General features: G+C 33.7%; 1 protein-coding gene across 3 annotated transcripts in view; it reads left to right on the forward strand.

Moving 5' to 3' along the window:
- Positions 1 to 26,810, forward strand: part of Togaram1 (TOG array regulator of axonemal microtubules 1) — an 85,602-nt gene that overhangs the window by 20,264 nt on the left and 38,528 nt on the right. For 2 of the 3 annotated variants that reach the window (XM_076848252.2, XM_076848254.2), the window contains exons 2-7: positions 10,311 to 10,467; positions 13,037 to 13,171; positions 16,918 to 17,226; positions 19,586 to 19,848; positions 22,484 to 22,716; positions 24,735 to 24,835. In XM_076848252.2, the coding sequence (XP_076704367.2) occupies positions 10,311 to 10,467; positions 13,037 to 13,171; positions 16,918 to 17,226; positions 19,586 to 19,848; positions 22,484 to 22,716; positions 24,735 to 24,835 (1,198 nt within the window). The remainder of the gene's footprint in view (positions 1 to 10,310; positions 10,468 to 13,036; positions 13,172 to 16,917; positions 17,227 to 19,585; positions 19,849 to 22,483; positions 22,717 to 24,734; positions 24,836 to 26,810) is intronic. The other variant, XM_076848253.2, reaches the window with a different exon arrangement.

Here is a 26,810-nt window from a genome sequence, read left to right on the forward strand (position 1 = left end):
CTCACCTTAGGTCTATTTTTTAATACCTGTCCCATCTCATCTTAAACTCCCCCCATCACAGTGCTTATTATTACATTGAATTGAAATTGATTATTCACAAGTCTTTTCTGTTTCATCACTGTACTGTCAGTTCATTGAGAACAGAGATGATATATTTTTAATCTTGGTATTCAGGGCTTAGCACAATGCTTGGCACATAGAAAGCTCTTAAAGATGTTTGTTAAGTGAATAAAAGTCATCTCAAGTATAAATCGTTTTTAAATCAAGTGTTAACTTTCTATAAGAACAACTTTTAAAATAATACCTAAATATAATGTTAGTAAGTATTATAAGCTTTTAGTTACTAGTCATCATGTGAATAATTAATAGGACAAACACAGGATCCTGGGGTCTTATGTCTTATGTGAGATTTTTTACTGTAAGAATATGAAGGTGCTTGGTCCTATATTATAATCTTAACAATTTCTTTAGAAACAGTTTTAGTATCAGTTATTGTTTTACTCAGCTTTTTCACTGCTGTCACTAAAAGATCTGATCAGAACAGTTTTAGGAGGAAAAGTTTATTTGAGGACTCACAAAGGCCGTGTCCATTCCTCAGGTTTCGAGGTGAGACAGAACATCATGGCAGGAGAGTGTGGCAGAGGGAAGCAGCTCACATGATCAGAAAGCCAAAAGAGACTCCACTTGCCAGACAAAAATTATGTACCCCAAAACCCTACCCCCAGCGAACAACTTTCTCCAGCTACCTCCAGTTACCACTCAGTTAGTCCCATCAGGATTAATTCACTGAATATGGTTTTAACCCAATCATTCATTTCTCCTTCAAATCTTCTTGCATTATCTCACACATGAGCTTTTGGGGGACTCCTCATATCCAAACCATAATAGTTACTTCCAAAAGTATCTCTCCTTGTTAACTAGATTGGTATACTAGTCCTCTATTTCTAAACCTAGATATCAAAAGAGATTTTTTTAATACCAGAAAGCAATAATTTTCATAAAATTGCTAAATAATTAAAAGCAAAATATTAAATATACAGTTATACTTTACTAATTTTAATTTCAGTAATAGAGTGAAGTTATGTAGATTTCTTTTTTCTTTCAGTACTGAGGGTTGAACTCAAGGCTCTTTACCAATGAGCTACATCCATTACCCAGCTCATTTTTTATTTTGAGGGAGGGTCTCACTAAGTTGCTGAGATTGGCCTCAGACTTGTGTCTCAACATCCCAAGTTGCTGGAAGTATAGTCATGTGCCACTGCGTGGATTTATTTCTAACCATATTTTTCTAGAAGGACTAAAATAAGGCAAAAGTGATCCAATTGACCATTAAATGCATCTAACTCAAATGCCACCACCATTATGTGCAAAACTCCACAATCCCTACCCCCAGGCCAGGTTGCAACACAGCTTTGTAGTTTTAGTGGCCACATATGTGGCACAGGTACCTGGGAGTGGTCCATTCATGATGATTCTGCTCAGAGGCAGGCAGAATCCTGCAGTGTCTGTAGAATAGGCATCTGAGCCTATTCTTTCCCCATGGAGAGGCTTGTGATAGAATATCCATTTTAAGTCCTTACCAGGTTTAAACTGAACAGCATAGCAACCGCAGATTTGGGGAAAACCTGGACTTGGATTGCCTGATAGTGTTGAAACAGTGACAACACACCAACAGCATTCTTTCACAAACCTGGACTTGGGGTGCCATCTAGTGCTAAAATAGCATAATTTATTTCAGGCTAAGAGAAAATAAATATTCTGCCTAGAATTTCTAGAAAGAAGCATGAACAAAGCCAGATAAGAACAACTGGAAAAAAATTTCTAATCCTTCAATGCCCAGATGACACTGCATACAACGCATCAAGAACTTTCAGGAAGGGCTGGGGATGTGGCTCAAGTGGTAGCGCGCTGGCCTGGCATGCATGCGGCCCGGGTTCGATCCTCAGCACCACATACAAACAAAGATGTTGTGTCCGCCAATAACTAAAAAATAACTATTAAAAAATATCTCTTTCGGGGCTGGGGGATGTGGCTCAAGCGGTAGCGCGCTTGCCTGGCATGCGTGCGGCCCAGTTTCGATCCTCAGCACCACATCCAAAAAAAGATGTTGTGTCCGCTGAAAACTAAAAAATAAAAATATTTTTTTAAAAAAAATCTCTCTCTCTATCTCAAAAAAAAAAAAAGAACTTTCAGGAAACCTTGACCTCAATGGTCAAAATAAAGTGCCAGAGGAACTGGGGCTGTGACCCAGTGGTAAAGTGCTTGCCTGGCACGTGTGAAGCACTGGGTTTGAACCTCATCACCACAAAAAAGTAAATAAATAAAAGTATTTTTTTAAAGTGCCAGAAACTGAGGAGATAGTGATCAATATGGGCAAACTCCCCAATGGAGAATTTAAGACAGCTGTTTTAAGGAAACTCAGTGGGCTTCTAGGTAACATAGAGAATTCAATACTCTATCTGAGCAACTTAACAGAAATAACAAAAATGGAAGCAACTTTAAAGAAAAATTCTTCATCTGAAAAATACACTAAATGAAGTTAAAAATGCAATTGAAGGCATCAGTAGCAGGATAGATCAATCAGGAAATAAAGGATTGGTTATCTTGAAAACAGGCTATTTGAAAATGCATTTGGAGGAGATAAAGGGGGGGGGGAAATGGAGGGGAATAAAGAAGGCTTATGGGAACTGTGGACAGCATTAAAAGAGCAAATATTTAGTCCCATTTAATTTAACCAGTCTACCCCAATACATCTTTTAATTAAGCTTTCAAAGGTCAATAATAAAGAGAAAATTCTTAAAAGTGAAAGAGAAAAACAACACATAAGAATGTCCCAATACCTGATAGCAGACTTCTCAGCAGAAACCTTATAATGTAAAAGAAAAAAGGCATGAGATTTTTCAGAGTACTAAAGGAAAAATACTTAGAAAATACTCTACCCAGCAAAGTTCCATTCCCCACAAAAAATAAAAGCCGAGAGAATATATCTCCACCTGACTTTGTATGAGAAATGCTATAGGAAGTTCTCCAAACTGAAAGAAAGAGACATTACTAAAGGAAAACATGAGAAGGCCTAAAACTCACTGGTAACTATTACAAATTCAGGATATTCTTGTATTATAAATTTGGTGTGTAAACCATTCACATAAGGGTATTCCTTATAAAGACCAAAACAAAACAAAATAATAACTATATTTGTATGTTAAGAGAGGTAATAAAGATAGGTATAAAACAGGACACCAAAAAGTCAAATTGTGGGAAGAATGGAGTGCAAGTGTGAAGGTTTTTTTTTTTTTTTAATTTGCATATTTCCAGTTTCTTTTTGTTTGTTTTGTGTCTTTATAATCATATTCAACTACTATCATTCCACAATAACTTTATGATCAAGAAGTTTGTTTTAGGCTTCATGATAACCACAAAGCAAAAATCTGTAAAAGACAAACTAAAAATAATAAGGAATCAAAACACATTACTATAGTAAATCACTTAGATGCTAAGGGAGGGAGAAAGAAAAAAAGGAACTACAATAAAATTACAAAACAAGTTCAAAATGTCTTACCCATTAATAATTACCTTGAATTTAACATTTATAATTACCCTGTCCTACCTTGTGAATGGACAAAAAAAAAATTAAAAAGAACCAACTCTGTTTTGCAAAAAATACCTCACTTCTGAAAGTAAAGGGATAGAATAATATATCCCATGCAAATGGTATCCAAAAGAAGACAGGAGTTGCCATACTTATTTCAGTAAGAAGTGGGGTACTGTAGATTGAACCCAGGAGCATTTAACATTGAGCCACATCTCCACCCCTTTTTATTTTTTATTTTGAGATAGGGTCTTACTAAGTTGATTAGGGCCTCACTAAATTGCTGAAGCTGGCCTTGAACTTGTGATCTTCCTGCCTCAGCCTCCTGAGTTGCTGGAATTACAGGCATGCGCTACTGTGCCTGGATTCCATACTTATTTCAGATGAAATAGACTTTAAGTTAAAAGGGTTTGAAAAATGAAAAAAATGTACCTAATCAATCATTCATACATATATATGAATGATTGATTAGAAAGACAAAAATATTTTGTACATTCTTAAGCTATAGGTTTATTGGGAAAAATTAGATTGATATCAAGGATAGGAAAATTAAAAGTTCTTCCTGTTATCTTTAATCATCCTGAGACCCCACATAGTACCACATGAGCTGGTTTGAAAGAATATAAATGATTTCTGTTTTTATAATTCTTAACATAAGATTTGAGGATAATTCAGATGCTTTAGAACTGTAATGGCTGTATTAGTGATTTTATCTACAAAATGGTTCAATTTTTCAGTGTATATGCAGAATAAAAGTTATAACTTTTTAAAGACAAATGTGTATGAGCATGTGCTTTCTATAAGAAAATTATGTACTGTTAAAAAAATAATTTGAGAATCATAAAGTTGAATTACCTTATATTAAAGGCATCTTAGTCCATTCCTGATGTATAACAAAATACCTTAGAATGAGTAATTTATTAAAACACAACAAAACAACAACAAAAAAATCTTATTGCTCATAGTTCTGGAGGCTAGGAAATCACAGGATCAAGACACTGGCAGATTTATTGTCTGGTGAGCGTACTTTGCTTCATAGATAGCGCCTTCTTGCTGTGTCCTAACATGGTTAAAGGGACAAACAAGCTCTTTCAGGCCCATTTTGCAGGGACACTAAATCCCATTCATGAAGATGAACACGCATAACTTAATTACATCTCAGGGGCACCACCTATAATATCATCACCATGGGAACAGATTTCAACATACAAATTTTGGGAAGACATATGCATAATGCAAACCATAGCAGAAGCTACCTCTCAATAACATTTACTATGAACCAGGCATTATTCTAGACACAAAGGTAAACTAATTGGCTTAAGATCTCTTAGCTAGTGAGTAGCAGACTGATTTGAACCTAGTTAGAATGGATCCAGAGTTGGTGCTCTTAATCAGTACACTGTCAAATAATGACCTCTTCATTACAACACTTTGAGAAATTGGCAAAGGGTTGCTTAACAAGGTGAATTTGTCATATTCCTTGACAAAAGCTAAAACTTTAAGTGTACTGGAGGGCAAAATTTCTGGCAAGGAAAATAACTTGAACAACAAAAATAAGATAATGGACCACTGAGCCTTAGAGCAAAATATAACATGTTAGTACTGTAATACTAAATAAACAAACATAAGAATAGCCTTATTTAATGGCTGAAGTTGGCTGCCTCTATAGTCTAAGGTAATACATAGGGGGTCACAGTGTTTCCTTTTATGTAGTTCATGTATTCAGCTGTCTTTCATCCTCAGTCACAGACCTGTCCCATTGTCTGATTTGGGCTGGCCTTTGCCCACACTCTAATTTAACATTTGCAGTCCTCTGTTTATCTGATATTTCTGTGTTGTCCACATGTAGAGTTTGTTAGTGACATTAAATAGCAAAAGTTCCTCCCCCCATCATGAATATTTCAATCCATGCTCCTATATCTCATTTTGAAGATAAATAGATCAGTTTGGTTGAAAGAATGGTTTTTGTAGTATAGTTTTTGGGAATAAAAGATTACAAGAGTGAAGTAGAGGCTAGATTGGAAATCCTTGAATACCAGGCTAAAGAGTTTCGTGCAGTGTTTTGATAGTGATGTGAGATTGCAGGAGGGATGTTTTTGTTTTTGTTTTCTCCTGAGGAGGTGGGATGCTGTTTAAAATCAGTGCTTCAGGAAAATCAATCTCAACCACTGTGAATATTTTGTAAAAGAATCTAGAGATTGAAGATTAGAAGACCAATTAGACACTTAGTACACTGATTAAGATGTGAGGTGTTGAGTTTTAAGAGGATTAGTAGAGTGTCTCAATCGATTAGACTAAAAAGGGATGGATGCAAAAGACATTTCAAAGGCTACTAGTGATTGTAAGGAAAAAAGGGAAAGAAAAGGGGGCTAGCTATATATTTGATAACTAAATGCATCATAGATTCATGAATATTCATGGAAAGGTCTCAAATCAAGAAGTTAATTTAGGGGGAAGATAAATTCATGGTGAAGAAAAAAATATTCCAGTTGAGTTAAACACTAGTACTCTTCAAGAGACATGAGAACTAGAGATGCAGCTTCTGGAAGAAATGCGCTGAGAAGTAGTTGCTGAAACTGAAAATGGATATGCTCTCTAATTAATGATATGTGGAGTAAGACAAAATGATTAAGACCAAATCTTGGTATACAGCCTAATTTAGGGAATACCTACAGGAAATCACCAAAATTGGCAAAGAGAAGGTGGTCCTGAGAACTGAAAGAGAATTAAGAAAGAACAAGTTTCTCAAAGTGACAAGAAAGTTTCAAGGAGTGATCAGTACTATTAAATGCATCTCAGAGTATGAAGAAAATAAAAACAGAAAAAGAAGACTTGTTCTTATATATTACATCCTATTGTTTGTAAAATAGATACTTTTAATAATATTGTTTTTTAGTGTCTTCTAAAGTCTTCTGAGTATAGAAGGTTTTATATGCTTACATAGAGAACTTGGAAAATTCAAAAGGCTCTAAGAAAAAATTAAAATTTTTCCATAATCCCACTACTAAGAGAGATCTGCTGTCAATATTTTATTACTTGTGTTTCCAGTATTGTTTCAATTTATATATACAGGTATAGATTATTTTTTCCATACGTGAAAGTCTCCCTTTTTCCACTTACTTTGTAGTACACGTTTTATACTACAGAGCCATAGTACAGAAACCACATGATATTGTCACCAAACCAGACATGTAGACTAACGATATAGAATAGAAGACACAGAAACAAACCCACATAAATAGTTAAATCACACTAGACAAAGGCACCAAAAACATACATTGGAGAAAAGATAGCCTCTTCAACAGATGGTGCTGGGAAAACTGGAAATTCATATATAGAAAATAAAATTAAACCCCTATTTGTCACCCTGCGTGAAACTCAACTCAAAGTGGATCAAAGATTTAGGCAACAGAACAGAGACCCTGCACCTAATAGAAGAAAAAGTAGGCCCAAATCTACCATGTTGGCTAGGAACTGACTTCATTAATATGACTCCTAAAGCGCAAGAAGTAAAATCAAGAATCAATAAATAGATGGATTCAAACTAAAAAAGCTTCTTCTCAGCAAAGAAAACAATAACGTGAAGAGAGAGCCTACAGAATGTGAGAAAATCTTTACCACATGCACCTCAGAGCATTAATCTCCAGGATATATAAGGAACTCAAAAAAATCTTAAAACTGGGGTTGGGGATTTGGCTCAAGTGGTATCACCTGGCATGCATGAGACACTGGGTTTGATCCTCAGCACCACATTAAAAAAAGTAAAATAAAGGTATAAAAAAAAAGACAAATAACCCAACCAATAAATGGGCAAAGGAGCTGAACAGGCACTTCACAGAAGAAGAAATAGTCGATCAACAAATATATGAAAAAATGTTCATCTCTAGCAATCAGAGAAATACAAATCAAAACTTAGCTGGGCTTGGTGGCGCATGCCTGTAATCCCCAGGAGCTTGGAAAGCTGAGCAAGGAGGATCAAGAGTTCAAAACCAGCCTTGGCAACAGCAAGGTACTAGGTAACTCAGTGAAACCCTGTCTCTAAATAAAATATAAAATAGGACTGGGGATGTGGCTTAGTGGTCAAGCACCCATGAGTTCAATCCCCAATACCCCCCCCCAATAAAAAAAAATATAAGCAACAATAAATGACGATGAGGATATCAGGGAAGGTACACTCATACACTACTGGTGGGACTGCAAATTGGTGTGACCATTATGGAAAGCAGTATGGAGATTCCTCAGGAAACTTTAACCCAGCTATCCCACTCCTTGGTTTATACCCAAAGGACTTAAAAATCAGCATACTACAGTTACGCAGCCACATCAATGTTTATAGCAGCTCAACTCACAATAGCTAAACTATGGAATCAACCGAGGTGCCCTTCAATAGATGCATGGATAAAGAAAATGTGGTATATATATTCAATGTGGTATAGAATATTACTCAACTTTAAAGAAGAATGAAATTATGGCATTTGCCAGTAAATGGATGGAGCGATAGAGGTAGAGAATATCATGCTAAGCAAAATAAGCCAGTCTCAAAAAAAAAAAAAAAAAAAAACCGGAATCTGATATGCAGATGCTAATTCACACTAATTAGTTAGGGAAGAATAGAGGTACTCTGGATTAGATAGGGGAGTGAAGAGAGGGGAGGGATGGGGAGGTATGAAGAATAGAATCTGACATTATTACTCTGTGTGCATATATGATTACACAACTGGTGTGATTCTACATCATGTACAACCAGAAGAATGAGAAGTTATACTCCATTTATGTATGATGTGTCAAAATGCATTCTGCTATCAGTGTCCATGTTGTTTCCAATAAGTAGTAATTCAATTTTCTTTTTAAAGTTTTTGAACTGCCTGAAGAATTTGAAAAACTTTTTTTTTTTAGTGCTTATAAAACTTAAGAACATTATGTTAAATGAAATAAGCCCAACACAGAGAAACAAGTACCACATGTTCTCACATGTGTAGAAGTTAAAAAAAAAAAAAAAAAGTCATTCTGAATGTCTAGTAGCTGGGAAGACTGGGAAGATAAAGAGAGGCTAGATTTGATTAGTGCACACTGTATGCATGGGTTGAAATATCTCAGCAAACACCATTGATGTGCATAATTATTACACATTAATCAAAAAATAAAATATTTTTAAAAATGAACTACTCAAAAGCATATCCACTCTCAGTGTTAAGGCTGCTTATTTCAGAGCTAAGAACAAACAGAATGTTTAATAACAGAAAATTTTGAAGGTATGGTAAAAACACCTTTCATTCTTATTTCATATTTGATCTATTTCATCAGTAATATTTTGATAGATTTTAAAAGTTGGACATCAGAATGAAGCAAGTTTAGAGTTTGACATTTGACGTTAATGCTTTTAGACATTTAAGAGAGTCATCTTTATTAACAGGAAAAAAATTACAGGGAGACAAAATGTATACCAAGTAATGGACATGCCTTATTAATTTATTAAGGGCACTGTTAACAGCTTTTTTAAAATTATAAGAGTCATATATACTCAATTCTATGTTGATAGACATTTTGTCACAGTTTTTCACTATTATAAACAATCTTTTAATGAATATTGGTATACAGATATTCCTTTATTTTTCCCTAAAACAAAAATCTTAAAAATTTAAACAGTAGTAGTATTCAAGTGACTAAAAAACTTTCAACGTTTTTTTTCAAATGGATGTATTTTTAATTTTACCATATTTCATTGCTATCTGCTACTTGCAAAGTTCACAAAGAAGCACATTTATAAGGATTTTAGTTCACTGTATGTCTAGATTTGATTGTTTCTGTAATTTCCAGGTACATATATAGATAGTATAATTTTTCAGTTTACTCACTTTTCTGAATGTTTTGTAGCCATGTTGAATGTGAAATGATCCAGAATAATGGGGATTGTCAGTGTGAAGAATTCTGAACACTTGAAACACACACTCTTTAATTGTGATTAGATGTAACTTCAAAATTGTATCCTGGGACTTTTGTACCTTAAACATCATATGGGGTTTATAAGAAAGGACTTGGAAACCAAAAGGTTTCCACAAAGACATATATAAAGAATTATACTGGTTTTTTTTTATTTGCTTCTGTGGTGCTGGAGATTGAACCCAGGGCCTCGTGTATGCTAAGGACATACTCTATCACTGAACTACACCTTTAGCCCCTATGTACTTGTTTTTCACCCAAGAGACTTAGAAGAAAATTTCCTAAAGGAACCATGACATAGGTTACCATGTCATTTTTATTACATTTGGTCTACAGAATGTGGATAATGAATTTGCTTCAGTGAGAACAGTATAATGGATGCTTGCTTGTTCAGTGACCTTCAGTTTGGCATTTATTGTTTAATGCTCTCAGATGGCATAGTTTGAAAGATTATGCTGCAGAATGAGGTAACTCCATTCTTCATTCAAGTTGTCATTTCACCTTTTTCATCATTTGTGTTCTCTCCTTTCTAGTTGCCAGATACATACTATATGAAAGTAAAGTACAGAAAAGCATTGAAGTGAAGTAGAAAGAAAGAGAAAAAAATTAGCTTTTCTATCCTAGAAAGAAAAGTATTATTATATTACACTGTATGTAGATGTTTATTTCTATCACTGTATATTTGATAATATTTTTCTTATCTGAATTTCATTGTTGGGTTTAAGTTGTTTTGTCATATTTTTAAATACATATTTGCTAATTTGTTATTCTGTTCTCATAGTTTTCAGCATATGATCTCATCCCATCTCCAAAATTAAAACCCTCCCAAGGAATGCCAGTCAATGATGATTTATGTTTTAGCAGAAAAAGAGTATCAAGAAACTTGTTTCAGAATAGTCGGGATTTTAACTCAGATTCCCTTCCTGTGTGTGCTGCTGGTAAGTAAAAGTTGCAGGTGGTGAACATATCCAAGTTAAAGACTTCTTTAAAATTCATAGTCCATTTGAGAAGTCAAAGAACTTATAATCTAATAGGAAATTGAGATTCAATAAGTATTTATTAAAAATCTGATAAAAATGTTCATTTTGAAATTATTGTTTTGGGCTGGGGAAATAGCTCATATGGCATAGTGCTTGCCTCATATGCACAAGGCCATGGAAGAAAGAAAGAAAGAAATTATTGCTCATGAGACCATGAAAGGTTTGTTACTGAATTCTGTTAAGTAACAAAGTAAGATAATATTCACTTAATGGAAACATTCACATTTATTGAGTTTTTCTATGTGAGGGACTTTCTAAATACCAGGGATAGAGCAGTCAACAGGAGAGGAGAAACTTTCTACCTAATAAAGTTGTCATTCTAAATGGAAGACTTGGTAGATTAGATGATGATATATGCTGGATAAAAATAAAACAGAGGGCTGGAATTGAAATTCAGTGGTAGAGCGCTTGCCTAGTGTGTGTGAGGAACTGGGTTTAATCCTCAACACCACATAAAAATAAATAAATAAAGATATTGTGTCTGTCTACAACCAAAAAAAAAAAAAATTAAAAAATTAAATAAATAAAACAGAGAAGTGGAATATGGACTACTGTTTTAAGTAATACAGTGAAAGATAGCCATATTCAGATGAGAATATTTGGGGCAAGCTAATAGATACCAAGAGAGAAGAGTAAATAATTTCAGGAAGAGAGAACAGTCAGTGCAGAGTAACTGCATAAGAACATACATGGGACATGCATGAGAAAGATAAAAGAGGCTAGTATGCCTGGAATGAAATGAGTAAGAGGAAGAAAAGTAAAAAATTAAAGAAATAATAGAGGTCCTTAAATATAAGAACCACTGAGCTATTGAATGAACTTTAACTTTTACTCTGAATGAGAGGTATTTTAAAGAAAGAAGTGACATCAGTTGCTTTTTTGTTTTCCAAGCTCATTTTGGATCTCATATTTAAAATAAATGTAATGAGGACACAGGCAAAAATGGAGAACTGATTAAGATTCCCTTGTCATGATCCTGGTTAGAGTTGATGGAAACTTTTACCAGAACTAAAATAGCAATGAACATAGTGAAAGGTGATTAGATTCTGATTATATGTCAGAGGTAAAGTTGACATGATTTGCTGGTAGATTGGATATTGAGTGTGAGGAGGAAGAGTCAAAATGCTTTAAGAATGTTCTACTAGAGCAACTGGAAAGATGTTTAATTGCCTAAGTGTTACAGAAAGTAAATATTGCTATGGTAGTTCAGAGGACATGGTCATTGCCATGGGCTATAAAAGAAGGAAAAGTCATTTATGATTCATGTGGTACAAGCAGTTAGAAGGGAACTATGAGGGACATGAATATTTATGTTAGGAATGGACTTGATATTCTGAGAGTTGTATCAAGGCAAGATTCATTTTAGATGATGAAAGATAAATTGGGACACAAGGAACCCTTGAATGCTCAAAAATTTGAACTTATATTTGTAACATTTATATTTATATTGAACTTTTATTTGTAAGCCTTAAGGAGCAATAGAGATTTTCTTTTATTATTAAGAAAAAGAAGCTAGAGTAACAAGGTTGTAAGGAATAAAATCAGGAAAATATGATATTTTGATATAAAAGATAAGGAGAATAGAGAAGAATTTCAAAATTTAGTTTTCAGATAAAAATGAGACATTAGGGTAATCACACTGCTATGATTTTTCCTGTGTATGTTAATAAGCTTGTATTCTTTTTTCTTTATTTTTTTCTTTTTAATGTTTTGTAGTTATAGATGGACAGAATGCTTTATTTTGTTATGTGGTACTAAGGAGTGAACCCAGTGCCTCACATGTGCTAGGCAAGCACTCTGCCACTGAGCCACAACCCCAGCCCTTGTATTCTTTTTTCTATGAAACAAACAAATAAACAAAAAAAATGGAAATGTGATGACAAAAATGATACCAGTGGGAAGGTAAAACCTTTTAGAAGGTAAAAGTATTTATTCAATATTCAAGTTCTATCAGTTTTGGAAATTTTGTACAAAGTTTGGACATGGTATTATTTCTTCTAGGACAATTTATAGACCTTAATGCAATACAGTTCCATAGTATTTTCAAGCAGAAATAAAGTGTCTGGATGAGCTTAGGATGTGTTATGTTAGGAAAGAAAGTAGAAGAGTTCTGTGGTATGAACTTTTTGGGGTAGTAAGCATCCTTAAGATACCAGGAAGAAGGGGAGCCAGGTCTGGAGAAACATTCCATGGTGAGAAAAGGGAGAGAGTAGAAAGAAATTGCCTTTGTGTATTTTCTTCAAAATACCTTTCCTTTCCTTGTTCTTTCCCAGTTTGTATTCAGTCCTTTTAAACCCCTGCCATTTCTCAGATTTACCCATACCCAAAGCTATCTGACTTTTTTGTTTGCCTGACTTACTGTACTTATATTACTATTTTTTTTCACCAGTATACACCAACATTTGATGTATTCATGGAATAAAGTTTACTTTTACTTTTGTGTTTTTTCCCCACTTTCCTTTAAAAGGTACTACTGGGACTCATCAGATGAATCTTCCTGGGAAATGTGGACAACTTGGATTTTCACAGATATGTGGTAAAACTGGCAGTGTGGATTCTGATTTACAGTTCCTGGGGACAACTAACAGTCATCCAGATAAAGGTATAAGTTCTAGATTTATTTGGAAACAAATGATTTATAAATATTTGGAATGATTTCCAACCCCAGCTTATGTTACTTTGTGTAATTTTAATCATCACAATAAAAATGTATGTTATTTTTTAATAATACTTATCTAAAATGTTAGTGTTTGTAATCTTGTTATAAATGTGACTGATTAAAATTAAAAGCTTAGGCTGGGCACGGTGGTACATGCCTGTAATCCCAGCAGCTCGGAAGGCTGATACAGGAGGATCGTGAGTTCAAAGCCAGCCTCAGCAACAGCAAGGCGCTAAGCAACTCAGTGAGACCCTGTCTCTAAATAATAAAATACAAAATAGGGCTGGGAATGTGGCTCAATGGTCAAATGCCTCTGAGTTCAACCCCCAGTACCCAAAAATAAAAAATAAAAATAAATAAAAAGCTTAGAAACTTATAATGGAAATGAGCAAGTATCTGAAAATAACACTATTTATTAAATAATACTGTATGAAGACAGTTTTTCCACAACAGCTTTAAAATTTAAAGTTATTAGAAATGATTATGTGTACTGTTTGGTACTCTAACTTCCTAACAAGCTATTATTTCAACAAAGAAGCAAGATATAGAAGAAAAGGAAGGGTTTGAGACTGGTTGTATCAGCCACATGAATTTTGAGATTTAATATATTTTAAAGTTTCTTGCTAATTAATACCTTTAACAATTATTCTGTAGAGGTAGGATCAAATTAAATATTTCTAGAAATTTTTTTTTCTTTTTTGGAGTGATTGGGAATCTATTGTGACCTACACATATGTTGAATAAGGCCTCTACCATTTACCTGTTACCCTCAATCCTCAATCCCCATACCCCAGTACTAGGAATTTTACCCAAGGGTACTCTATCAATGAGCCCTTTTTACTTTATAGCTTTGAGATAGGGTCTTGCTAAGTTGCCCAAGTTGGCCTTGAACTTGCTGTCTTCCTGCATCAGCCTCCCAAGTAGCTAGAATTAAAGGCATGCACCACTGTGCCCAGCTGAAAATATCTTAATTTTTAGGGGGGTGAGCGATATCAAGGATTGAATTTGGGACAACAAACCACTGAGCCACATCCCCAGCTCTATTGTTTGTATTTTTATTTAGAGACAGGGTCTTACTGAGTTGCTTAGCACCTCACCATTGCTGAGGCTGGCTTTGAACTCATAATCCTCTTGTCTCAGCCTCCCCAGCCACTGGGAATTACAGTTGTGCACCACCACGCTAACTGAAATATTTTAATTTTTATTGAAACATAGCAATATGTTTCTATATTTGTTATGGAAAAGAAATGATCATTTGAAATCAATAAAGAAGATTTAGTTAATAAAGGACTTACATTTTAGCTATGTTTCTCACCACCTACCCAAAAGAGCTATATGACTTCTTAAATTTTTTCTTTGTGGTGTTAATTCACAAAACAGTAGTTTAGTTCATCTTTCTTAATGATATGAGTATTTCCTAAATCTGACTATGAAATATTTCTGAGTCTCCTGATTAGTAGAAGCCAAGAAGATTCACTGTGTTGCTTATCTGTTCTTGTTTAGGCCATCCCTGAATGATACATTACCTCCACTCTTAGTGTATTTTCAGATCTTTGTAATGGCTCTGGTTCTCTGTAACCTCTCAGAATATATATTAGAGCAGGAAGTATAAAGGGATATCCTGTCCTTCTAAGTGTAATAGAATTTAACTTAATAGTTGGCTATATATTAAAAATTCTCTCAGGACTGCATCATCTCAACTTATATTCCTCAGAGGATCTCTGGAGGACTTGGGGAATGGATGTCAAATCATATACATGTTCTCATCCCAGTTTTAAATGTTGTAGTGCTCCCAATATTGGTGTATGTTGCATGGTATTGAATCTATTTATATACATAAAAAATATCTGAGCCAGGGCCGTAGCACATGCCCGTTATCCCAGTGGCTCAGGAGGCTGAGACAGGAGGATCATGAGTTCAAAGCCAGTTTCAGCAACAGTGAGCAATTCAGTGAGACCCTGCCTCTAAATAAAATACAAAATAGGGCTAGGGATGTGACTCAGTGGCCTATCCCCAGTACCTCCCACCCGCCCCCCGCCAAAAAAAAAAAAAGATGTGATGTTTGATTTCTTTGTGAGAAATATTTTTAAATGTCCTAAAATGTATAATAAAACACTGCTTCAAAAGCATCAGAACCTATTAATAAAGCGCTGTAATTGAAATCAGGAAACTGAAATTTTTTATTTTATATGTTAACCTGTAACTACCTAAGTCTGCATTTCCACCCAAATAAGATTTGGTGATGGAAGGAGAGGTCTTAACCATGTCACATGTGAATTAAAAGTTGAATGATATATCTTGATATAGGTCTTCAAAATTATTTGTTTCATTTACAGTATACAGTATAAAGCTAGGTCTCTGTCATGTAAAATCATTTTTAAAACATTAAAGGAAAATTTAAGGAAACCCATAAAAGATTACAAATAGAAGTTTGGTTTAGTTGAAGAACAAAAAGAAAATACTAATAAAAGGGAAGAAAAAGTAATAAAGAACATAATAAAGAACACAAAAGAGGGGCTGGGGATATAGCTTAGTCGGTACAGTGCTTGCCTTGCATGTACAAGGCCCTGGGTTCAATCCCTAGCATCACACACACACACACACACAAAAAAAAAAAAAAAAAAACCACAAAAGATGGTAGAGGTCTGGGGCTATAGCTCAGTGGTAAAGCACTTGCCTAACATGTGTGAGGCACTGAGTTCGATTCTTAGCACCAAGTTTAAATAAATAAATGATAAAATAAAAGATGGTAGAATTAAAACCAAACATATTAATAATTCTGTAAATATAAATAGATAGGATTAATCATTTTAATTATGGAGATTCGATTATTTGTTTATTTATTTGTTTGTTGTGGTGCTATAGATTGAACCCAGGGGTATTTTACCACTGAGATACATCCCTAATCCTTTTTATTTTTTATTTTGGGACAGGGTCTTGCTAAGTTGCCCAGGCTAACCTCAAACTTGTGATTCTTCTGCTTCACCCTCCCAAATTGCTAGGATTATAGGTGTGCACCACCACACACGGCCAGATTTTTATCTTTTATTGAAATGCCATTTTTAAGAGCCACATCTAAAATACATCAGAATAGACTGGGGAAATGTAAAGCATGGAAAAGATATTCAAAGAAAAGCAGGTGTAAATTTGTTGTTGATAGGGAGACTATGCACACTAAACCTAAAACCATTTTTAGCACTAGAATATCCTTTTAATGAGAAAAAGAACAATTCCCTAAAAAGATGAAGCTTTTCTGTGTGTATGTGATATATACATATGTATATGTGTATATGTATATATATGTATATATAATTTGACAAGAAGAAAATTAATATGCAAAGGTTAGAAAATTTTTTTAAAAATTTTTAGTTATAGGTGGACACAATGTCTTTATTTTACTTTATGTGGTGCTGAGGATCGAACCCAGTGCCTCACACGTGCTAGGCAAGTGCTCTACCCCTGAGCCACAACCCCAGCCGCAAAGGTTAGACAATTTTAATAAGCATAAGGAAATTTGATATTAGAAGATACAAAATAGTTGAACACAAATTAAGATAGATTTTTACCTCACACCATATAAAAATACAAATACCAGATGGGTTGAAAATCTAAATGAAAAAAGAAAAAAAAAACTTTAAACTCTGAGATGTGTATGTATAAATAACATATTTTCTTTTTCTTTGTTACAGTATATGCTAGCCTAAATTTTGGCAGTAAGACCCTGCAAACATTTGGTAGTCAAACAGAGCGCACTTCATCATACTCTGGTCCAAATCCAAGTCCAGGAGCCTTCATCCTTCCATCCTATCCTCTCTCATCACCTCGAACTAGTCCAAAGCATACATCTCCTCTTACTGTATCTCCAAAGAAGTCTCAAGATAATCCTGTTAATTTCTCAAATTCCTGGCCTCTGAAAAGCTTTGAAGGATTATCAAAACCAAGTCCACAGAAAATATTCATCAGCCAAAAATCATCTGACCCTACAAGTAGAAATGATGGTAAAAATATGTACTTTGTTTAAATTTATTTATGTGTTTAAATTAGTACTTGATATAAGGTTGTTAGATCTTTAAAAGCCGATAAATTGTTTTCTCTAAATTAGTCAATATGTAGAAAAATATTTACTAGTGTACTTAAGAAAGATCAAATATAAAATTCAGTTAGAATGATCATATCTTTTCTTATTCTCACATAAAAATTTTTTTTCAAAACCAGGCTATTAATAACAAATAATGTATATTGCCTCAAAGCCTACTAATAAATTTTAGCATTACAAATATAAAATATCATGCATATTATTCACTGTAATTAATGTCATTCATTTTTCAACATTTATTGAATGCTTATAAAATATACTAAAATTATTTTGAATAGTGGTTTTTTTTAAATTGTTAGAAACCAAAACTTTTTTTAGTAATATCCTATTCCAAAATCTTGAAATTAGCATATCCATTCATTCAAGACAAATCTAATCTCAAAAAGTTCTACATGCGGGACTTGGGTTGTGGCTCAGTGAGAGCACTTGCCTGGCATATGTGAGGTCCTGGATTCGATCCTCAGCTCCACATATAAATAAATAAAGTGAAAAAATCCACTGGCAACTAAAAAATATTTGAAAAAAAAAATTTCTACATGCTGTTCTGTCTCAAGCCATTGAGGTAAGATGTTCTACCTTTAACCCCATAACACTAATGTTCCAGTTTATAACCATAGTCCGTTTATTGCATATTCAGTCAATTGTATCACTTTTTCTTAACACTCAACCTTCATAGCCTTCTAATAATTTCTTTGTCTTCTCTATAAGATCAAATATTATATTAAAAGTATGTTTAATAAGCCAGGCGTGGGGCTGGGGTTGTGGCTCAGCGGTAGAGCGCTCACCTCACATGTGCGAGACCCTAGGTTTGATCCTCAGCACCACATAAAAATAAATAAGTGAAATAAAGGTATTGTGTCCAACTACAACTAAAAAATAAATATTTTTTTAAAAATAAATAAATAAGCCAGGCGTGGTGGTGCATGCCTGTAATCCCAACAGCTTGGGAGGCTGAGACAGGAGGATTGCAAGTTCAAAGCCAACCTCAGTAACTTATCAAGGCAATTTAGCAACACCCGTCTCAAAATAAAATATTAAAAAGGGCTGGAGATGTGTCTCAGAGGTGAAGCGCCCCTGGGTTCAATTGCCAGTACCAAAAAAAAAAAAGCATGTTTAATAGATCAAATGTATGTATATAAAATTCAGTTGAAATAATCATTTGTTTTATCTTTTTAAATAAATTTTTTAGTTGTAGATGGACACAATACCTTTGTTTGATTACTTATTTTATTTTATTTTTTATGTGGTGCTGGGGATCAAACCCAGTGCCTCACACATGCTAGGCAAGTGCTATACCACTGAGCCACAACCCCAACCCTCATTTCTTTTCTGCCATTTCAAAATTCTTTTTCAGAACCAGGCAAATAATAGTGGTTTATAATGAACATGAACAGTATATGTTGCCTAACTTTGGGCTTATGGTGTAGCTCACTGTACAGCATTTGCATAGCATGTGGGAGGCCTTGAATTTGATCCCGAACAACACTGCTGAATCTTTATATAGCTTATTCTCCCCAATGCCCAGTATTACTGCTTTATAGACACTAATCATTCAGATATTGCTTATATAATTATATCATACCAAAAAAGCAGGCCTTCTAGCTTATTTTGGACTTGATCATAACAAATACTAGTCATGATAATTTCTGTGATGATAAATAACAATTTAACTTGGTTATGTAAAATTTTTATGTAATAAAAAATTTCAGGTGGCTCATTTTTGTTATATTAATAAGGGACACTGATACTTTTATTTCATCTCATTTTATTTATTTTGGATCCATCCATTTACTGACAAATTCCATAATTTCATTCTTTAGAGCTGAGTAATATTCCATTATATATATTTACACCATACTGTCTTTATCCATTCATCTATTGAAGGGCACCTAGTTTGGTTCTATAGCTTGGCTATTGTGAATTGAACTGCTATAAACATTAATGTGGCTATGTTACTGTGGTCTGCTGATTTTTTTAAAAAGTATTTTTTGTTGATGGACCTTTTTTTTTTAATTTTTTTTTTTTTTTTATATGCAGTGCTGAGAATCAAATCCACATGCTAGGCAAGTGTTCTACCACTGGGCCACAACCCTAGCCCTGTAGTTTGGTGATTTTAAGTCCTTTGGGTATAAACCAAGGAGTGGGATAGCTGGGACAAATGGTGATGTGCCTTTTTATTTTTAACCGCTATATTCCAGATATTTGTGACTATAATGCCTTTTTGTTTCTGGAAAAAAATAAAATACATACTTTTCATGCAGGAGAAAATTCTCAAGAAAAACCTAATCCAGTTCAACTTATACCTGCCTTGGTGAGATCACCATCTTCCCGACGACGCCTAAATGGGACAAAGCCTGTCCCTCCCATACCAAGAGGAATAAACCTTTTGCCGGATAAAGCTGATTTAAGCACAGTGGGACATAAAAAGAAGGAACCTGATGACATCTGGAAGAATGAGAAAGACAGTCTTACAATTGATCTTTCGGAATTAAATATCAGGGATAAAGATTTGGATCAAGAAGAGGTTAGAGCCATATATCATTTTTAATAATTTAAAAAATTTATAATTTCTGTAGTGTTATAGTTGCAGGAAAAATATCAGGTACTTTTTTATCCCATATTTATTTTCTTATTTGTAAAAATATTTCATTACTGAAAATGTGAGAATACAGTGAATTATTAGGAAGAAAATTCATTACACCAGACTACCTCCCAGAATAATTTACTGTTCATACTACTGTATTTCCTACCAAGTACTTTTTCTATGCATACATTTCTTCTTTTGCATTAAAATTATGAATAATTACATAGAAATATGTTATTGCACTGGTTATTCTCAATGAACAATTTGTCATATTTCTTTCCTGTTTTTTGAATGAGTAAAATATAACATATTTCCCTTCCCAATCTAATTTCTCCCTCTTCTTCATCAGAGGGAATTACTATTATCATTAATTCATGTTTTATGCATTGCTTTAGGTTTTTTTGTTTGTTTGTTTGTTTAATGCTTTTTTAGTCGTAGATGGACACAATACCTTTATTTTTTATTTGTTTTATTTTTATGTGGTGCCAGAGATCGAACCCAATGCCTCACACATGATAGGCAAGTGCTCTACCACAACCCGGGCCCCATCACTGTAGTTTTTATTTATTTATGATATATTTATACAATTAATTTTGTCCTATTACTAGTCTTTGGCTATTGCAAACAATACTGCAGTGGACATTCTTGAGCCTCAACTTTGTGCATATGCACAAATTTTTTTATCATTAAATTGAGATTATATTGTATAATCACTTTTTTAAAAACATTTTTTAGTTGTTGATAGACCTTTATTTTTTTATTTATTTATATGCGGTGCTGAGAATCCAACCTATATAAACTCCAGATTCATTACATTATGGTTTGTTTGTTTGTTTTTCCCACTGTTCTGCACTGCCATAAGTCCATTAAGTGCATGAGTGCCTCACACATGCCAGGCAAGTACACTACCACTGAGCCACAACCCAGCCCCTGTATATTCGCTTTTGAATCCTAGATCAGTCCATTTATGTTTTTAAAATGTTGTCAATATGATACATGGTAATTTTGTCAGAAGGAATATGATTGCTGTATTTGTTTCAATTCAGAGTAATTTTTGATAGATGTTTCCTTTTTATCATTTTACTTTGTCTGATTTCATGTCAGAATATGAAATGGTTTTGTATTATATATGTAAACAGAAACTGTTAAGTCATGGCATTTTATAGTATTAATTTAGCCTGCTTTTAAGATGTTTGATGTAAGTTGACTTTAAAAAGAGACATCATAAAACTTTTGGAGTAGAATAATATTCTTGTGTCACAAAAGAAAGTATATCAAGCAACTTTTACTTCTTATATGCATTTGTATATTGAAATTCACACATTTTAGAGTATTTAATACATATTGATATGTCTTATAGTATTTAAAATACCAAACATTTTCACTTTTATTACTTTGCTTAATCTTAATAGTATCTCTTTGAGTTAAACAAAGCACCATATATTTTTGTTTTATTTGTGTGTGTATGAGTATATATTTGTGTGTGTGTTTGGTTTTTGGAAGAGGCTCACAGATGTTTTGTGTCTACACTTTGTGGTAGGTCAAAGTGTAAGTCATAGGGCTAGAAGTCCAGGTCACTTGACTCTAGATTCATTACATTATGGTTTGTTTGTTTGTTTTTCCCACTGTTCTGCACTGCCATAAGTCCATTAAGGTATTTGTTGAACCTGATTTCAAGTGTGAAAACTTAATAAATTTATGGACATTTTCATTACTTGAAGGCAAATATTTTCATTAAATGTTTAACCTTATGAATTAAAATATAAAAGCAGTTACATACTTCTGTATTCCTTAATTGGTTCAGAGTTCTGTTCCCATCCTTAATGTGTTAGTTTCTCATTGTTTCAACCCTACATTTCTAAAAATGTTAGCTTTAGAAGTTATATACCATGATTTGTTCTCTAAACTCTTAACACTTATTAGCTAGATATAAACATCATACTTTAGAAAACTGCTTACTTAGGCTGGGGATGTGGCTCAAGCGGTAGCCTGGCAAGCGTGCGGCCCGGGTTAGATTCTCAGCACCACATACAAAACAAAGATGTTGTGTCCACCGAAAACTAAAAAATAAAGATTAAAAAATTCTCTCTCTCTCTTAAAAAAAAAAAAAAGAGAGAAAGAAAGAAAGAAAGAAAGAAAGAAAAGAAAATTGGTTACTTTTTGTTAACCTTCTGGAACTTGTAAGTAGCTACATCAGCATACCAGTTAGCTAAGATTAACTATACCTCTCTGACTTTAACTCAGATATCTACCATCTGATTCAGTGATTTATTAAGTAATTGAATTAATGCAGTATATTTAGACTTGTGCTAGCTACCAAAAATATCATGGTGAATAATAACTGAGATTCTTCCTCAAAAGGAGCTTACAACCTAGTAGGATGTTTTATTAATATTCAAATGATGAACTCTGTTTTCATACTGTGTGCATATGTATTAGCATCCATCTCATTAATATGAGATTGAGGGGCATCTACCTAGGTATAATTAATGGAATTTAAAATTTAAGGATAACTATTACTAATATAAGGGTTCCTATTAATCTCTTGACGTTAATTGGTTTTGTTTTTTCTTAGATGCAGAGCTCTCTTAGGTCTCTTCGTAATAGTGCAGCTAAGAAAAGAGCAAAACTGACTGGCGGTACTTCTGACATTGAAAGCCCTGATTCTGCAATGAAGCTTGATTTGAACATGGACTCCCCATCTCGATCTTCCTCTACAAACATCAGCTCTTACAGTGAAAGTGGAGTTTACAGCCAAGAATCATTGACTTCTTCTCTGTCTACGACTCCCCAGGGAAAGAGAATAATGTACATGTTAAACAGTATTCATCTGTGATTTGTGAACTAAACCCCTAACATTATGTTTGGAAAACATTTTTTAAATCTTTTTCCTTTCTTGTTTTTAAACTACTTCTAAAATCCAGTGGGAAAGTTTACCTTCAGGACTTTCATTTGGAGTGGGGATGAAAAGGAAACACAATTCCAGCTATAATCTAGAGTACATAAATTAGTATAGGCTCTATTCCCCAAAGCCCCAGTTGTTCTTCCTAACATGTCTTTTTTTTATTTTGTACACAATAACTTTTTATTTATTTATTTTTTATGTGGTGCTGAGGATTGAACCCAGGGCCTTGCACATGCGAGGCGAGTGCTCTACCACTGAGCCACAACCCCAGCCCCATCTTCCTAACATTTATCTTACTATTCTTTTTACTTTAGCTCCCTTCTGGATAATTTTTTTTCTTTTGCCAGTTAACTTAAATTACTGTTTTCATTTTAAACTTGGCACCAGTTTCCTCTAATTTGTGGATAAGATCTACCCAGCTGTATCTCACGGTTTTCTTATTTTGCTATTTCCCTTTTCTTATTTCCTCAGGAATTCATACTATAGTTCCCATAGCCCTCTCAGAAGTCCCCCTGCCTGTAGCATTAGTGCTAGAATTAGAGTCCTGGATATCCACAAAAACAGTCATTTTTTTTTTTTCAGCATAACAATTGAACCAATTTTTCCATATCATTTCTACAACCTCTGAGTCTTAAACAGTAATCCTGCCCTGATTTTTGGGCATCTTGGTGATCCTATTGTAAAATTTGAGAGAATGTTTTCTCTTTTTATTTTATACAAAAACCCAGAGTAGAATTGCTACAACATAAGTAGATATATTTTTATATAATACATAATAATTATATAAATTATATAAGAAAATGCTAAACAGTTTTCCAAAATTCTCATTTCACATTCTTATAACATTTTATTTTCCTTTCATTTTAACCTGAATATTGTTTATATACAGATATTAGAAGTAAATATTTGAAATTAAATTGAATTAAAATTATTTTTACTTCAGTGAACTGGAGCTCTGACAAATATAGGTAGAGATTACATAATCAAAGAAGAGGTGTGTTTTAAAAACTTTAATACAAACAGATACAATTTTTCAGCAATTCATAAATTAAACTGTATTTTTTTAAGATGTATTTTTTAGTTGTTGATGGACCTTTATTTTATTCATTTATTTATTTATATGTGGTGCTGAGAATTGAACCCAGTGCCTCACACATGCCAGGCAAGTGCTCAACCACTGAGCCACAACCCCAGCCCCTTAAACTGTATTTTTATGACCTATTCTTAGAAACTTGCTTTAACTCATGAATTTCTCCTTCACATTTTAAATTTAAATATCAACATACTTTGTGCTTAGAATTTTTTTTCTAAGTGGAAATATTTAGCTTTTAAACCTAAAGTGATTCCTTGGTCTTCCATGAAGATAAAATTAAATATTGTGTACTCCTACAGTTGCAACATCATGTAAATAATTTGAAACCTATTTGGGAAGAAAAGTTGACTTTATAAAATGGCAGCATTTAGAATTCAGTATTTCCTACATCATCTCAAAGAATTATTCTCTTTAGATATTGAGTTATGTAAGAAGGGAGTTGACGACATCCTCCTTTATGGACTGAATCCCCACCCCCCACCCCCACCCCACTCCCTGGGATTGAACCCAGAGGTGCTTAACCATTCTGTCCATCTACAACTACAAAAAAAAAAAAAAAAAAATTTCTTTTTTTTTTTAATGATAGTGGGATGAGGATGTTGCTCAGTTGGTAGAGTGCTTGCCTCTCATGTACAAGACCCTGGGTTCAGTCCCCAGCACCACACACAAAAAAGGAACAATAACTGGTAGTAGCCATTGTTTTTTATATTTGTTTGCTGCCTAATTATCCAAAAGTTGAATGAGTTAATAAAAGAGTAGAGAATGTATTATATGAGTTTAGAACAACTATAAATCAAATGTTTATGAAATTTCTTTGTTTCATTGTAGGTCAGACATATTTCCAACATTTGGATCAAAACCTTGTTCAACAAGACTTTCTTCTGCAAAGAATAAAAACTCTCATACTGCTGAACAAAACCCCAGTGAAGGTATCTATTAATGTTCTATAAACATGATTTATAAGATGTATGATTTTTAAATGATGTCAAAAATGATAGTAGGTATTTTCAGATTTATAATTTTTGTTGTTATCAATTAAGAGTAAATCATTTAAAACTCCTTAAAAGGCTCTTTAGGCAAGGGTAAATGTTATATTATTTTTGAAACAAAATATTTATCTAACTGAATCATTAATTTCTCCCTCTAAGTCCATAGGTACTCCTATGCCCGGCTTCCCTACCCAGACAGTTTAATTTAGTTGTTATGAATTAATACCTCACTGTCAGAATTTTGAAAGCTTTTAGATGATTGTAATGTACAACATAGAGAACCACCAAGCATCACAAAAGACAATTTCCCTTAAAAACAATATTTAGCTAGTTAGCTACTAGTTATTACAAGTTAATTTTTTTTTTTTTTTTTGCTTTGTTTTGTATTTTGTTGTTGTTGTTGTTGTTGTTTGTACTTTGGAGTGAGCCCAGAGTGCTATACCACTGAGCTACATCCCCAGTCCTTTTTATTTTTTTATTTTGAGACAGGGTCTTGCTAAGTTTCCAGGTTGGCATCAAACTTGGATCCTCCTGCCTTAGACTCTCAAGTCACAGGGATTCTAGGCATGTGCCACTGCACCTGGCTAAATTTATTTTTAAATGAACTTGTGGTTCATGTAGATACATGTGAACTAGGTATGTTCATATGTGTATTTTGTTAAGAATTTTGTGAACTAACTTGGAAATCTCTAATTTTTTTTAACATGGTGTCATTTTTTTAAAAAATATCTTTTTTAAAATTTATTTTTATGTGGTGTTGGGGATTAAACCCAGTGCCTCATGTGTGCTAGGCAAGCGCACTACCACTGACCCCAAGCCCTGGAAATTTCTAATTTTTATTTGTTTTTTAGAACTTTATTTTGTTTATTTTTTAATGTGGTTCTGAGAATCAAATCCAGTGCCTCACATGTGCAAGGCAAGCACTCTGCCACTGAGCCACAACCCCATCCCTCTAATTTTTTATAACATCACTTCTCAGGAAAAAAATTTAGAAGTAAGTTATCTATTTGGACTCTGGTCTATCTGGAGTGGGAACTGCATGTGATTTTTTATGATTAATAAAACTGTATTAAATTGTGATTGAATTGTAATAAATTGTGATGTTATTCTTTATAATTACCTTTCTAAAAGCTGTACATGAATATGATCCTTTATTAAAATTTTCAATTTCTTGCCCTTAAATATGTCCTGATTCTATTTCCTCTGATTCCTACTACCATGGCTTTAGTTCACATTTGTTCTCATTCCTTACCTACTTAGCCTCCTTAGTTTTCTCCCTAGATTCAGTTTAATTCACTTACAGTCCATTCCTCCACATTGTAGAACTGACTGTCTTGACTAACAAACTTCATTCAGGGCATCTTTCAATGATCTGGTTCCTGCATACCTATCCAGCTCCATTTTTCACTTTTCTCTTTGTATCTTGTGCTCCAGTTAAATCAGACTACCTTCAGTAGTGTTTCCCATCTTTTGTACTTGCACATATTATTGCTTCTGCATTGACAACTGGAATCTACATCACACCCTTTTCAGCTATGAAAGAAGCTCATTTGTTTTTTTCTGAGAAGCCTTCCCTAATTTATAAACAAGATTAACTATTACCTCTTTTGTGATAACATTTTGCACTAACATCTTTTATAATGGTTTTTCAGTTTTTTATTTTTCTTCTACTCTCAGATTCTTGATCCCAAAGATTAGTTCCCTCTGATTACCTACCACAACCTGTCGTAATCATGAATGCCTGACTTAACCAAGTGTGCTTAATTTACTGGTTTGCACAAAGCTAATAGTCAACAAAGAGATAACTACTCTACACATAAAGTCAGCATGTTATAAGTCAGTGTATAGGTCTGGAAGACCCCAGCTGAATCCCAAATTGATATTTAATAATAATATTCACATTTTGTGTAAGTAA

The sequence above is a fragment of the Callospermophilus lateralis genome, chromosome 3 (assembly GCF_048772815.1).
Source record: "Callospermophilus lateralis isolate mCalLat2 chromosome 3, mCalLat2.hap1, whole genome shotgun sequence".
NCBI lineage: Eukaryota > Metazoa > Chordata > Mammalia > Rodentia > Sciuridae > Callospermophilus > Callospermophilus lateralis.